Source organism: Bombus pyrosoma, linkage group LG14 (assembly GCF_014825855.1).
Source record: "Bombus pyrosoma isolate SC7728 linkage group LG14, ASM1482585v1, whole genome shotgun sequence".
Classification (NCBI taxonomy): Eukaryota; Metazoa; Arthropoda; class Insecta; order Hymenoptera; family Apidae; genus Bombus; species Bombus pyrosoma.
The window spans coordinates 10814947-10831035 of record NC_057783.1 but is presented as its reverse complement, the minus strand read 5'-3'; the positions used below and the strand labels follow the sequence as shown (position 1 = coordinate 10831035).

The 16089-nt window shown below is 36.2% G+C and overlaps 1 protein-coding gene across 3 annotated transcripts in view; it reads right to left on the bottom strand.

Moving 5' to 3' along the window:
- Positions 1 to 16089, bottom strand: part of LOC122574825 (membralin) — a 65843-nt gene that overhangs the window by 33127 nt on the left and 16627 nt on the right. For 2 of the 3 annotated variants that reach the window (XM_043742909.1, XM_043742910.1), the window contains exons 9-10: positions 15190 to 15273; positions 4766 to 4898 (exon numbers count right to left, since the gene is read on the bottom strand). In XM_043742909.1, the coding sequence (XP_043598844.1) occupies positions 4766 to 4898; positions 15190 to 15273 (217 nt within the window). The remainder of the gene's footprint in view (positions 1 to 4765; positions 4899 to 15189; positions 15274 to 16089) is intronic. The other variant, XM_043742911.1, reaches the window with a different exon arrangement.

The window sequence follows — 16089 nt, the reverse complement described above, 5'->3', positions numbered from 1 at the left end:
AACAAAGCACTTTTCTAATTGTTTTCGACAACATACAACGGACATACACACGACTACCGCGTGTGCATGCTGGCTAGACTACGAACAGTGAGCCTTTCCCTTGAACAAATGAATGAAACTCTTACTACTGGGGTTGAGGTTTTAACAGGCCGAGCCTGTGAAATCAATTGCTCGATTGCATTTATCCTCCGGTCTTTAAAACAAGTAAAAACTCATCACAGATTGGTTCTTATGACAATCGGTAAATGTATGTCGTATTCAAACGTTGTGAACGGTTCGATATCGATAGATATCGTTGATAAGCATCTATCTACGTATTGCCACAGAGAAGTGTAATAATTTTAAATATCATTACTATATTATACAATTAACTACGTTCATGTTATGGGAATGAAAGCAAGCTCACAATCTTTATCGTTCAAACAATCTGTATCAAGTTATTTCGCATATTCGGGTTTAAGGGTTAATAAAAAATTACTCGTTCTATTTTTACGATACACCCAAGGGATTCTTTACTTGCAGAAATTGGGAAGAAAAAATATTGTTCGTACGTATCTAGGTGTCTACATATGTGGTATGTAAAAAGAGCAAGAAACACGTGAAAATACCCAATTCCACGAGCAACAGATATCAAGTATGGCAATCACTGAACTTTCAGTAGCTTTTGCCTTCCGGCAATGTCTATTCTTTCGTATCGCTAGCGATTTTCAACGTGTGAACGAACGAAACGTTACTGTACTGCACAGCATTGATTTCACTTCCAGAGTTTCATTCTGATCCGTAGTAAAAGTATACGCAAGAGAGTCGGACAAATTTGCAAGAAGATTTTTTATGCATCGCGTAGCCCAAAAGATATTCAAAACAAATCGAAGATCCATATCATGATGTTCATGTATACGAGAATTCACTAATTTAAAAAAAAAAAACGAGAAATTGTTTGTACGATGCGATTCTCTTCCTTCTACAATAGCAAAAACAAATAAAAAAAAGTTTATAGTTAAGGAGTTAATCATTTTTGTGTACTGACGAATCTTTTAACCTGTAAAATAACTTTTAACTTTAAAATTTTAACAAGTCAAACCATCGTAGATCTTTATGGCAGAAAATATTTGTCCACTGCCGATTCCACTCTTTACATTAATCATGTTCTTCGTTTCGATCCATGTTCCCTCCGATAAAGGCTTTGGATTACGAATGATGGGAGAATAGAGACGGGAACCGAACACGAAGTATCGGATAAACCACGTGTAAGCGGAAGTCGAGTTTCTAATTAAAAGCGGATGACCCGTAGAAACAGTCGGTCGAGGGTGTTCGGTGTTACATAGTTGCATACCTATCGTAACCCAAAGTCAGGCAACCAGAATCCTAAGAACTGAAGATCGTAGAGCAGTAAATTGAACCACGCTTACATCTGATCGATAGAAATGATTTCGGATAGAAAACGCTTTGCGGTTAATCGGACCAGCCCACGGTTACTTTCATCACCATTTTCGAACAGTATACTTGTTATTACGACATACTTGCTATCGTCATATGTAATTTTTACAAGTGTAGAAATTATCCGTTCAACGTATGAAACATGCCATTTCATTAAAAATTTAGTATAAATTGAATGATCAAATCGTCACTTATTTACGAGAAATGATATATGCACTTTAATTACTAATAAAAGAATGCATTAGATTAACACGAACTTTATATTTATCTAAGTTCTAAAAGGAACGAATCTTGAGACAGCGCTCATTCGCCTTTAAAAAGCCAATTTTTCTAAAAGGGGCCATCACCGTTCATTAAATCTATTTGGTTTACGTGACAAAAACCGATCCGAGTTGAAGCTCGAGCGAAATAGCTCTGGCACGGAAAAGAGGTCGAACCAAGTAGTTTTCCTTCGTTTTGAGAAAAGTAACTTGCACGGATAAAAAGAAGCCGATTACCCTGTTCGTCGAACGAATCTTGTTTATGCAATTAAAGTCGATCTAGTGTAAATCTCGCAGCCAACGACGTAGATTCAACACAATGCAACACATAATTCTGGTACTTGTAAGCGGTACTACAGGAGTATTACCACCGTCAGATCTGCTTAATTGTTGTCTAACACCGGTTGTTCTAATGCTGCGTGTCTAACCTCGAACCTACCTAAAGGAAACCTAACTGTCCTTACGACCATGTTTCGCCAGAGAGTAAAGCCGTTTAGATCTATGCCCTTTCCACGCCTGCTACCAACTAAATCAACGCCGAGATTAAACTAAACTAATCGGAAAATATATTCCAAAAATTAAAATGTCGCGAATAAAAGAATGTCTCCTTTATGTTTCGTTCTGAATAACATATATCCAGATATATCTGAATTTTCTTTTTTCTGATATTTTTGAAACAATTCGCAAATAATATATAAGCAATAAGCAAATCGTACAATGCTACACAAATGTCAAAATATAATAAAACCTTGCAACGATCCTTTTCGAAGAGTGATAGGCATGGATTAATCGAATGTCTGCTTAATTTCTGCCCCTTTGGAATTGGCTGCCTTATTCATTAAACACAATTTACTTGTATAAAAATGCAAATATTAATTTCAACTACCAACTGAATAATCAGTGCACTACACAAATGTATTATAAATAAAATATTTAATCCTTTCAGAACTAAGTTTCTTTGGTCTGTGAAAAAACTATTCTTCAACAAATTTATTAATTACTCGTTTAACATTTCCCTCGATATATTTCGTAATTTCAAGAATTTTAGAGAATTTTATTCTGGAATTTATCATTCCCAATTGCTCCCTATTTGATCCGAACTTCCTTGTTCCAACCAACTTGATTTGTCAAACTTTCACAATCATTTAAAATGTTCCGCTTTAAACATGTCATCTGCCATCCGCGAGCAATTTCGTTGACCGTTTACTTGCGCGTCACCAATCTGTTCAAACATCCCAAGCGACCGGCGACAATTTTGTTTAATCGCCGTCTAATGTCCCTAATGTTTCGTCCTATACCTTTGTCAGTCTAAGGAAATTACATCGTGCTTCTCTCTCTCTCTCTCTCTCTCTCTCTCTCTCTCTCGGCCGCTGGTAAGGCATATCGAGCGTAAAACTCGATTCCTCTTACGCGAGGGATTTCATCCTGATCCGGCTTTGACATCCGTACACAACCACCGACGGAACGGCGAATGGTCGAACGCGACAATTTGCCAAATCTAGGTTGATCGAAAGTATTTATGGCAATGGAGTGACAATCAAACCAATGTGAAAGACAAATCGAGTTTAATAACCACGAGGACCACGTAGCAGGAATGAGCAAACGACCTACGACCTGCATGAACATACGGATACACTTCGTAGGCTGCCATAGACCGCACTGTTTAATCAGGATTTCTCTGCACATACCGCGCTCGAGATCTACGCATTCCGTGCTAATCAATAAACAGCAATAATTACCGAAGGTATACGCATTCGTCCTCAATTATACAGAAATCTGGTAACATATGCGAATACCGGTCTAATTGTTTCATTAAGAAATATAGATCGGTATTTCTCAGAATGTCAGAAAGACATTCAAATCCTCTGTGACTGTGTGAAATTTTAATTTGTTTATATGTAGAAAGGTTTTAATTGATTCCTTCAACATACAAACTAAGGAGTAGCAATTACTATAATTATTGCCATTATTAATCGATACAGCAGATTAAATTGAAACAAGTACTCATCGATTAATTGATGATTTTGAGATTAGAGCATCAAAAAAATAAAAAAATAATTTTTAATACGTCGAAGGAAGAATTCAGTTGAAACGTAATTTAATAAAGTATCCATATGTCCTGGAAAGGCTTTGTTCAACTATCCTCGCTACGTAGCTTCGAGCATACAAAAGCATCGACGGCTCGTTCTTTTTTAATTCGCAAACGCGTTGTATATTAAACTCCTGTTGGTCCTCTCGTAAAGTTACTGTGACAAGGCAGGCAAGGCGTTTTATCGTCATCCAACAAAGGCTACTCTGAGACAGAGTAGATACTTTGATCGTTTCAGTTTTAGCCGGAGGTGCACGGGCCAGGATAAAGAGAAAAGGCGAGGTCTGCCGATATGCCCAGAACTACGACTGACTCGCTACTTAATACAGCTTAATCCTTTTTAATTAAATGCTCCTTCGATCATCTCTGTCCCAATCTAAAAAGGACGGGATGTATAACGACCTCTGAGACTTCTACGAATGAACTCGTTATAACCGTGCTCTCCATGACGAGTAAGACGAATAATATTTGAACAGGAATTTTCTATGTTTTCTTGATAATCCTAGCAAAAATAAAATTGTAGGATGTTGGTCGTAAAACAACGCTATTAACAATTTATCCGAATAATCTGATTTATGAGTTTAGTCGTATTTTTATTAGAAGTACCTTACCAATCCATTGATATTATTTTCATAAAAATAGGATAAAAATTACCGTAAGAATTTATTCTATTAATCATGACTGTTTTTAATATTGGTTTCCTAATTTTTACCAAATTACACAGATATAATTCAATAATCTTGCATTAATTAAGTCCCTAGCGTACCGGATTATTGGCAATTCTACTGCATGTATCTTTCTATACTTAAAAGGTATAACTAAAGATTAGATTCTTACTATTTTATACATATTATTTTAAGCAATATTCCTGTTAGAAGAAAAGTTAAAGTTAAGAGTTGCAAACAACTGTGTTTATTACTAAGCAAAATAGGAATTTTAGCGCAAGTGATTCGATAGCTACAAGCAGATCAAAACTCACCGTAACCAGTGTCTTTTTGTAACCGGTGTATGACAGCAAATAGCATCGTACTGATCAGCGATCCAAACGATCAATATGATGTAAAACGCAGTCGTGGTATCGTTAAAGAATTCTGACATGATCGCTTCCATTCCTGAAACAGTATAATTTATTTTTGAATGAATTACTCATAGCATAGAATAATCATAGAATAGTCGATCAATTACATTTGTGAAAAGAAGAGAGGTAGTCCAACGACCATTCCAACAAAAGCAAGATACGATTTTCGTTTAAAACTAATTTTAACCAATTATCGAAGTTAAATCGTACTTCCGATACATAACGAACGCCGTTCGTTCCTCGAATAATGTAACGACAATTATATCTGCGAACATTTTCAAGTAAATCCTTCCGACAAACGTGTTCTTCCCTTTTCCCTTTGGCGCGTAGTCGTTAATTGAAGCAGCTGCGTTTGAAAATTTAATTCGAACGAAAGAGGAGATTCGGGAAAACGAGGTGGACAGGAAATTTTCTTTGTCCATGAGATTTACTAAGACCGGGTTGTACGATGTTTTTCGAAGCCGTATTGCTTCGGCTATCGAGGGCCGCATAAACATCTGGGATTATTAATTTGCGGAACGGAGCAACGAAAAGGCGAAAGAGGAGAAGAGAAAACGTTCGAGGAAGCTTTGTAGAAATAGCGAAACAACTTCATGGCAATCGATACCGGCATTCATTCGCTATCGAACCCACAGGCCCGTCCTATTAATCGAATAGTTTCCGCACAATTAAAAGTTCGCGGCACGCTATACAAAACCTCTGCCCATGTAAATTTAATACCGACCCCCATGGACCATTATACCGTTAAAACAATACATTCACTACCGTTCCGCCAGCCGTTTTTATTGTTTCCCAGGCGTTGAACGTTAAATCTCACTTATCGGCTGAAACATCGGCTAAGTTATTCCGTTTGAAACGATTCTCTTCGTCAAACTACCCGTAAACGAAAATTAAGGGTCTCATACCGAAAACAATTTGACGAGGTCTTCTTATTTTTTTTCTTTTTTTTTTAACTAACAACGTTTAATAGTGCTCCAATAATCAAAAATCGGACTTGGTTAAGAAAATAGAAATTCGATTTGAATAGCTGTCAACCAAAGGCTATAACGCAAAGGTACGTAAGATAGCAACCAATAGATTTGCAACAATTCGTTATAAGATGCGCAAAACGTTCCCGCGCGATAATCAAAGAATCTACTATCGAATCGTCCGTAAGCGTTGTTTCACGAAATGCACGAGAACTAAAAGATATCGTGCAATTTTCTATGATATTTCGTGCAAACTGTTACGGAAAAATTCTTTGAATTTACATCTCCCAAAATAGATACAAAAGAGAGTCTGAAATTTAAGACTGAAATTTTAATTGCGAGTCTTTGAATTTTTCAATGTAATTTTAACTCGAACAGCTATAAAAACGCAAAGGAACGCTGAAACCTTCGTTGAAAACTTTCTAGAAATTTAATATAAATTTTCTCTCGGTTCATAGCTACAAAAATATCGGACGTGCTTATAAATATCGTTGTGTTATAATTAAAAAGTATCGAGGTACAGTTTTTACAATGCAAATAATCTACGTATTAACGTATCGTATTTTTGACTGGATCACTGAATCATATAGTATAGGTATAGAATAAAGCTAATGTGTTTCGAGGAAAGTATAGAACAATGTTGTACAGCTAGCGTGTTTCCTAATGAATTGTAACGATATGAAACCCCCCCGGGGACTGAGCGGAAATAATAAAAGTATCCTAGGGTGTGTCGTGGCCAGGTCACGAAAGTGCAAAACGACCAACCTGAAATATAACGTTCCAACGGTGATTAATGACAACGTTGAAAGTTTTCCGTTGAAAAATCGACACGATATTTCCTCGATTAATTCGCGACGTACGAGTGCGAACGCGAACGCAGTCAATTAGTTATCTTACCAAAATTTTAAGGACAACTTAATAGTAATCTATGTTTTAGATTAGATTCGAATTGCAATATTTTTCTGCTATATTACATTTTTATTAAAATCGATTAATCACTGTCGTTTCATATTTTCAACATCACCAAAATCGCGAACATCCATTATATTCCCGTTTCTTACAAAATTGTCGCCAACTACGAGTAATATACATAAACCGTATATTAACGTCATCGTTCAACGGATAAATCACGTGGATGTATTCATTATAATGTATTGTGTATTTCAGGTAATAACAACACACGGTGAACGAAACCATAATAATAACAAATTAGAGATTTGATGTGAATATTAAACCGATTGGCAAAGTCCAATTAATTCTTGAAATGCTAAAAGCGTGTGTACTTTGTTTCCATTATTAGAAATCTTTACTTTTGGTGGCACGTCGTTTATGATATATTTTTCAACGGAATCAGAAATTTAGGAAATTCAGCTTGAATAACCGATCTTAGATAATAAATATCTATCCTAAGCAGTTGAACAGAATGATACGCTGAAACAAATGGAGAAGAGGAATATCTAAAGAAAAGCAGTACGATCGCGTAATTATCTCTGGTCTGTTTGGGCTGACGTACCCGAAGAAACTAGGCACTCGATCTTAGAGGGCTTGACATCGGTTTTCAAAATACACGTTAAACCGATATTAGGTGAAGGAGAGAAGACGCCTGGTATATATTGGACAAAAGGTAGCGGAGCACGCTGGCAACCGGGATGAAGGCACTTCACAACGAAAAGGATGAATGGTTCATGGAGTACGAGGGCGACCTCGGATAATTAGTTTCTTGATCGGACACTGCGCGACAAAACAAGAAGAAAACAACACGGAGAGAATGCTAACGAGTATCCTGCCAACAGTTTACACTCCAAATGTACACGACAAATCGACGAACACGCAACGTGTGACGTTTGTGATAGAAATAACATAGGAGCGGAAAATTATTCGTGGACAAAATTATTTTGTACAGTAATGAATGAAAATACTGTCACGAACTAAGATTAAGTGCAAATTTTTTAAAAACATGATTTTTTATTAGGTTTATTTTTTATGGTGTCATTTTGTTCTATTGGAACAAAAATCATATATAATTCAATAAAATAATATAGAGAAAAAGAAGTTGTGCATCTATTATTTTCTTATAAAACGAAAGAAACTTTTGGAACAACCTAATATTTAATTTTCTTGTAAAACGTAGTCTTCAAGGATGGAAAATAGTTGTGACATCAATTCCGATTCTTGAAACGTTCATGTAGAATCTTTTTAAATATTATGAAATAAAAGATACGATTGAGCAAATGGAAAGAAGAATTTAAAATCGTAATAGAACTGTCCATTATTGAAATTGTGGGAATTGAAATTTCAAAGTGAAAATTCGATTGGAATATCGAACATGGTTCATTAACCCGTAAGCGTAAGATGCGTTAAACAATATCTGCACGCGAAACATATTAATGACATTCAAGTAAGCAATATAATTATACGTGTTCAATCATCGAATATCTATCGACAGCCCCGATGAACAATGAACATAATTGGATATTAAATGTCACAGTCTGACAAATGTGCTAATTGCTGTTGAAAATGCCAATATGGAACATATCCCAATGTACGTAGGCGGCGTTGGAAATCGAAAGAAGCCATGCCAGGCTCATAATAACGCGTATTATACGCAACAATGGTATAATTTTTACATATATCTTACTAAAATCATAAAAATTATAATACGTTTGAAAAAAATAGAATTTTTTGCAAAGGGTATATGTAAGAATTAGTACTTTCATTGGTGCGTATAAGTCAACAAAAAAAAAGAAATTTTTTTTGGAGATTTTCAAGAGAGCGGATGATGATATGCAATGGACGATCAATGTCGCAAATATCATTATTTGGATAGCAACTTGGAGACGCATGAATCAGTTACATAGAGTGTCTAGGCCGAAATGATCTTAACGCCGGATAATGCACGGATAATGTACTCGTTTAAATGCATACTAGCTGGACATTACCTCAGCTCGGTAAGCCCGTTGGTGCAGGCCCTTGGACAAGTGTGCGGCAGAACTACGGCTTCAACATTTCCCTCTTGCTCTTCGCTTTTATAAAGACGTTAAAATTCCTCGAGCAACTACGACGAACGCTCGATAATCTCGCGCGACGCTGAAATTGCACAGGGAACGGTCCAATTTATGTCGCCAGCATTTTTCCACCACGAAAAAACCGATCAAGGGGATCCGTCTCGTTACTTGAGAAAAATTTCTCCGTGTTTCGACAGAAATGACAACGACGAATGGGGATCACTGGATATTGTTAACGGAGTATTCAACATTTACGCAACCTATACAAATCTTTGTTCTTCCCATTTTTATTTTCTAATTTCTAGAAAACTATCTAACACAGACATAAAATTTCATCGATACGTTCAATTAAATGCCGAATAATGGAAAAATTACAATCATTTGAAAAACATTAGAAAAAGATTCGAGCATGTGATAGTTAATAAAATGTCTTTTTGCGTTTCAAAATATTTGAAGTATAGGTATCTATATCTAGGAAGGAAAATAAAATAAAGGGAAATTAAATGAAATATCACATATAACGCTGTTTTTTTCAGCTCCTATCCAATTGTCAATAAATATGATCATAAACTCGATGCATTTGGAACAGTATGAATGTCAGTATGCGTACGCGTATTTGCCGATAGAGGATGCACGTATGTAGCTCGTGTCAACTATATAATTTCAAGTAAAATAGCTTCTCACGGATAGAAAATGGAAAATAAAGTCTTATATTCGCAATAGGTAATAGCAATTTCGTGAAATGCCTGAATCAATGTTACCATAAACCGAAACGATATGTTGGTTTCCTTCTTTCCCACTAAAACAATTTCAAAGTATAATTGTCTATTCATATAGGAAATTTCTGTTGTTAAAGAAATAGTTAGGAAAGTAAGCGCGAAAATCTATTTAATTAAGTTGATTACTCTGCATGCGCAGCAAGCGTACGACGCAGTAAGTCAATTATCTGTAAGCAAAAAGTTATGAGTCATAAATCGTTGAATGAAAACTACCTTAACCCACATATGGTTCATTGACTTCTGAGCAAAGAGAGTCTTAACACATAGGTGGGTCGGTGAACCGCGTTCGCGTTAATGGCAATGACTTACGTATCAGGAAAAGAAGATAAACAAAATTATGGCAATTACAAGGTACAAGCATTACTAAACGGAATTTTTAGATATTTTCGAAATACTGAACTAATTATCGATATCGTGCATGAAAGTGTATAATATCCAATATCATTTTTCGTTGTGTAATATAAAACGTAATAATGCAAATAATAAGTAATTTTTTATTAATCGCGGAATCCTATTATTAAGCTGATTGAAAGCCCATAGCGTAATATGTATCGCGTTCGACGTTACAGTTAATACGCGCTCTTTCAAACATATTAATTAAACAAATATATCAATTATAAAATGTTCCAATTGTAAATCTTGGAACAAGCTCCACTGTTCCGTTTTACGTTCTTGCACAGCATATTCTTCTTCCAAGAATAGTAATATAGCTAATTAAAACAATGACAATGTAACTTAATCCTGTATAAATGGAAGTAATACCGGTCACTGAAACATTCTATAAAAGGTACACTCTGTAGACAAAGGACGAGGCAAGTTCACATTTACAAGATGGAAAAAGCATAACAAACTGAAAAAAGACTCTCTTCGGAACGAATGAATTACATGTTTGGCGTATTGTAACCGTGACATAATTATCATTTCTACCACGTTCGATTCCACGAACGATTCTCTGAATCAAAATTAATTCACGATCGTGATTGACAAGATAGATAGATGTACAGTTGGTGACATATGTGACACATACATACGTATTTGTGCATGACGCATACGTTTTACACGGTCTTGCACCTATGCGCATGAAACGGTGATACCGATCGATCATGCACGAACATCGATGTCAACAAACTTCAAAATTCCGAAGTTTATCGTTACATTTTGCGACTTTCATTCGAAATTGTTTTTTCTTTTAACTTTAAACCATCGACAAGATGAGAGACAATAAATATATAATATTCGTTTCTCAAAAATAATTATAATATTTGTAAAAATGACTGACATACCGTGAGAAATTAATTAAATAATAAATTTGTTACGGCACCCGAACTTTTCGAAAATTAATTCTACTCTTCTGAAAAGACCAATCGGCACTTCTTATTCAGGAATGTTACAACATTGCGTAGTAAGTTGAGTAAACCTTAGTCAATTCGTGTTCGATGAGATTGAAAACGAAACAGCACGCAGTTACGTCGTTTCTGCAGGAACAACTGCTAATAATGTGGTTGATCAGTGGTCAGCTCTCCGCGACCGTCGCTTACGTGTCATCGGCGTCGAACAAAGCCTAGCCGACACTAATTTCGTGCGAACTACCAGAACAGAGTTGAACACCTAAAACCTGATGGACATAATATTTCCTGCTGACCGAACATACTGAGCGTGCTTGAGCTTGATGGTATCTGGGATTGGACGCACTTGTCCCTAATCAAAGTGAAATGGGGCCAAAACGCATTTTTCGCCAATATGCCATAAAAATGATCGAAATTGAATTAACCCATATCAATTTACTTCTTTATTACTCTAGTGATATTTGAAAATATATTACATTCTTTACAATATTAATACAATAGTTTCTCTCTTTATCCTGCATATATAAATGTTTCGAATAATAAATAACGATACTCTTTTATCGAAATCTGACAACTGTACAATTTTTCTGAAAGAAAATGTTACATGAATGATTTCTTAAATGGGTAAATATACCAAATGTTTTGCAGCGACGATTGTGGATTAACGTTGTCGAAAATCTATTGTATTTATGATTGATAATTTAACAGTACGGTTGCTGCTTCTGAAAGCAGATTTGGTATCTATATATGTAACCATACGGCATCTCATCTCTCCACATCCGGTGGAAATGCGCCATGGAATCTGGAGTTGAGCAATAGTTACAGAGCAAGTTGTTAGGGTTAGATAGTTGAATCAACATACAAAGCGTCATTGATCTGCTCATGTTCACGAAGCTCGAAACATATGCACAATACGCCTACATATATTCCAGGTAAAGCAAATATACGCTATGCTCGATTTCTCTGTTTCTATCTCCTTTGACCGTATTTGCTTTCAATATAATCTACATTATTCCCACGGTAAATCAAAAGTGTTGCAATACAAGAACAAGATCGTGTTCCTTATCAAATTCTGCGCAGAAATTGAACGAACGGATGTTAAATGATGTTTGTGCTGAGATATAGGCCATATTACATCCAGTTAAGATAACATCATTTTTGTTGATCCGACATTCGGTGAAAAGGCACAATAGCAAAGATTTACGTTTATTTCTAAACATTATGATCTAACCCAAGTTTTATAGAAACTTCTTAACACGAGTTAAACACGTTACACGCCACGTGTAAAGTATAAGGAGATTCACATGTCGCCTACAGCATTAAACGTCCTAATAGAATCTTTCTATTCGAATTTAGAATCTTAACAGTGCGATTATTTTTCTGTGAATAAGGAACGTGTTGATAGAAAGGTTGACCAAATGCGATATAACGACAGATAACGGATCAGTTAGATAACCAATCCCCTGAAAACGACAGTGATATATATCTTTGGCGAAACACGTGTTAGCGATTCGAAAACGTCCCCTGACATACTTGTACCACGATACGGTTAGAGGGAAAGCAGTTTCGACGGGGTCGTAAGCAGATAAACGAAACAGAAGCGAGTGCAACATGTTTTGACCGTGGCTGAAAACGTGTTTACAGCATGTTAGGTGGTCGATCATGCGTCACTGATACGCAGGGGCGCCGGTAACTCCGTTCTTTGACGTTCCATTATGCAAAATCGTCTTTGTAGTCATTCCTGACGCCAAATGCCGCGCGACGCGTGCTCGATTTCACGCGAATTCACACCGATGATGATACGCGCCGGTCGCGACAAAATCATGAACGCAACAACCGTGAACGACGAATGGAACTACGAAAATTTTAGAGAAATCGACACAAAAGCTACGCAAACTCGACTCGTATAAGCGTACGTATATAAAGGTCAACAGTGATTTGATTAGAGATAGAATCAAGTCGTCGCTTTGATTTACTAAAAAGAGTAACGTAAATGAAACAAATGCATTTTTCAAAAAATTGATTTGGAGTAAAAGATTGTTAATAACTTCCGTCTCAGAAAATAATCCAGTTTTAAATATTGATAATTGTGGTAAAAAGGACAATTAATGATTTTAAAGGAAATAGAAAGAATCCCTTAGCTTTATCTTGCGTTCAAACAACGTTAAATGGATGCGTATTTTAAATAAATTTCAGAAGAATAAGAAAAAGAAGAAGACAAAAGAAGGATTGGCTGTTATAATGACTTTTCCTTGTGAGAAATTATTTGCTGACTATTTCCGGCGGCATTAAATATTCTACGTCTGAGTTGGACAATCACAGAAGATTGACATAAAAAAAAGATAGCACATAATAGAAAAAGATAGAGACCTATACTTGTATGATAATCAATTGCTCCTATAAGTGAAAAAAAGTCAATAACATTTAATATCGAGAAAATTATATAATGCAAGCAGAGAAGCGGAAAAAGGAAGAATACGGTTATACGGAGTATTTTTAAAGCTACTTTATCATTGCTTTACCAACACAGCCTAATATCTAAATCGAAATTCTACTAAAGATATGATTATCTTTCGAACGCTTATTTTTTCTTTTTATTTTTCTCTTCATATCTCGAGAGAAATGCTCATCGTTGAGTGACGCATGATGCAACAAGCGTGAAAGAAGATAATTTCGAACGTTCGAGTCAATGATACTAAATTTTCTACCTTATATATATATATATATATATATATAGAGTTGAATTTTCTTTTGGTGTTCATTACCGCAGAAACACATACTACATAGAATAGTCTTTTTCCGCTGAAAAAGAGAGAAAGAAAAGTAATAGATATGTATTCTGTAGGTAGAAGGACAGAGAACTGTGAACTGGATACACGTAGGTATAGAAAGCTGAGAAATCCTACAAGTATCCGCCAGAGAGAGCTGCAGGATGACGGATGGAGGGCAGGAAGCGACACAGGAACCGGAACCCATTACTCCAGATAACAACTTCCCTAAGGCTTCCTTTCCTTCTTCAACATCCACTGGTAAACCCCTTATATACACACAACCGTAGTGCAACCGATTCTTGCAGTACGAATCCGGAAATTTACCACTTCTGTTGCCATTTTGCTCGGATACCAGCTGTGCAACTGGTGGCCCCGTGATATACCATAAGCGAGTCGCGAAATGGACCTTGACCGCTTCTCGCGAAAATTCATTTCGCTTTATCGACTAGATCTTTTCCGAAAGAAAGCGATTGGTGTACCAGCATCGAATAAAGAAGCTGACTACAATTCCGCCGCTAAAAGCGTAACCTTTCAAGACGATTTTTTTTTTAAAACATATTTTCAATCAAAACAAAGATTTCATTGCGGCGGAAGGGAAGACGGCAGGCTGAAAGCCTCTGTATATTAAATTTGATCAGCATTTTGAAAACCATTGAATAACCTTACGGGAGGATTAGCGATATCGCACTTTATACGGGTCAATTGGATGGCGCTGACGGACATGCGAAGCGTGAAGAGGAGATTCAGGTTGAAATGGAAATGGGCGTCGCAGTGGTAGGGAAACCACCGACGCCGCCGCCACCGTTACTAAATGGGCTCCGAGCGGGTTACCCAACTGTTGCGCCTTCATCAGAAATTTATGCAGAATCCTGGGTTAACCGTCCCGGCCAATCAGCTTTGTAACAGAGCTAACGTCGTATCAGCGAGGGAACGAAACCGAGAGAGACTCTGATTTAGTAAAAAGCCTTTAATATTTTGCGCCTTCGCCATACTGGCACGCGCGTTCCTAACTTCCAACTGCTAGAGCAGAGCTTAACGCGTCGCCGATTCAACGGATTACATTTCAATTGCCTTTCAAAAAGATTTCTCTAGTCAGCAGAAAGTCAACCAGAGAATCTTTCAAGTATCAGTAATACAGAATTTGAAAATAAAGTTCATTATATAAAATGATAAAAAAATAAGTGTATTTCTAATTTTCTACTCGTACGCACTCGTATCATTTACTGAAAGCATTGCAACTTCCCAAATGTGCTTCCAAATATTTTATCTAATACTACTAGACTACCTTATTAATGATAAAAAAAATACTGATAATCTACTTTATTTTGGATTATATTGAAATTCAAATTGAATACCAATAATTTTCCATCAACGAAATAACGTATAAGCTCCAGAAATGAGTCCGGTGTGAGTTCAAGGAATGACTACAAAATCAAAAGAAGAAAATACAACTCACCAACAAGAGCCAGAAGCACCGTGAGCAGAGATGCAGCAGGAAACGTTAGCGTTAAGTTGAACTCCAACATTTGAAGCAGATCCACTGAAACAAAGGGAAAAGAAGTATATTTCACGTGAAAAATAGGTAAAGCCGTGCATGCAAACGGCTATTCGACTCATTGATATTTTCTAAGCCGAAAGAAATGAAACAAAACAGAAAAGGAAAGGAAAGCAAGAAAGAGAAAGAAAAAAGGACGATGAAAGCGTTTAAAGAATTCATAAAAAATATACTTTATATTCCATGAAGTAAATGCATGGCGACACGATATTGTATCGAGATCGTTATGCTCGACGACGAACGGTTCGAATTTAATATTTATTAGATACTCCGTGACGAAAAGTTCCTGAGCGAAAGGTTATTACACAAGTTGAGGGCCGTGAAGAAATCGTGTCGCGTTCGACGAGTCGGTTCAAAGCTCAATAAGAATTAATTTCAAAACTTCCTGGATCTCGATTTAAGTTCTCGCAAACTTTCGATCGGCGTCCTGAGACGAGAGACAAGATTTCGCTTTTCTTGCTACACTCAATCCATACACAACCTTTTATTAATTTATTCCATTCAGTTTTTCGTTTCTATCTTTTCCTGCGATGGCTCCATATCGCCATCTTATACACGATTATTAAATTGCAAATTAAAATTTTAAATTTGCAACTCGCGCTTAGTTTGATCGTTTTGTTGTTTTGTTGCCATTAGCGTAGATTTTATACATTTATAAATTTACATTTTCAGACTGATCTATCAACTGCGAAGCTTCGCTTTCCAAAAAAGGAACCAAAATTCAGTAGAATACACTTGTATCTTCATTGATATACTACTTTACGTAACTTTGCTAAATACTTTAGCCACAAACTACTATTC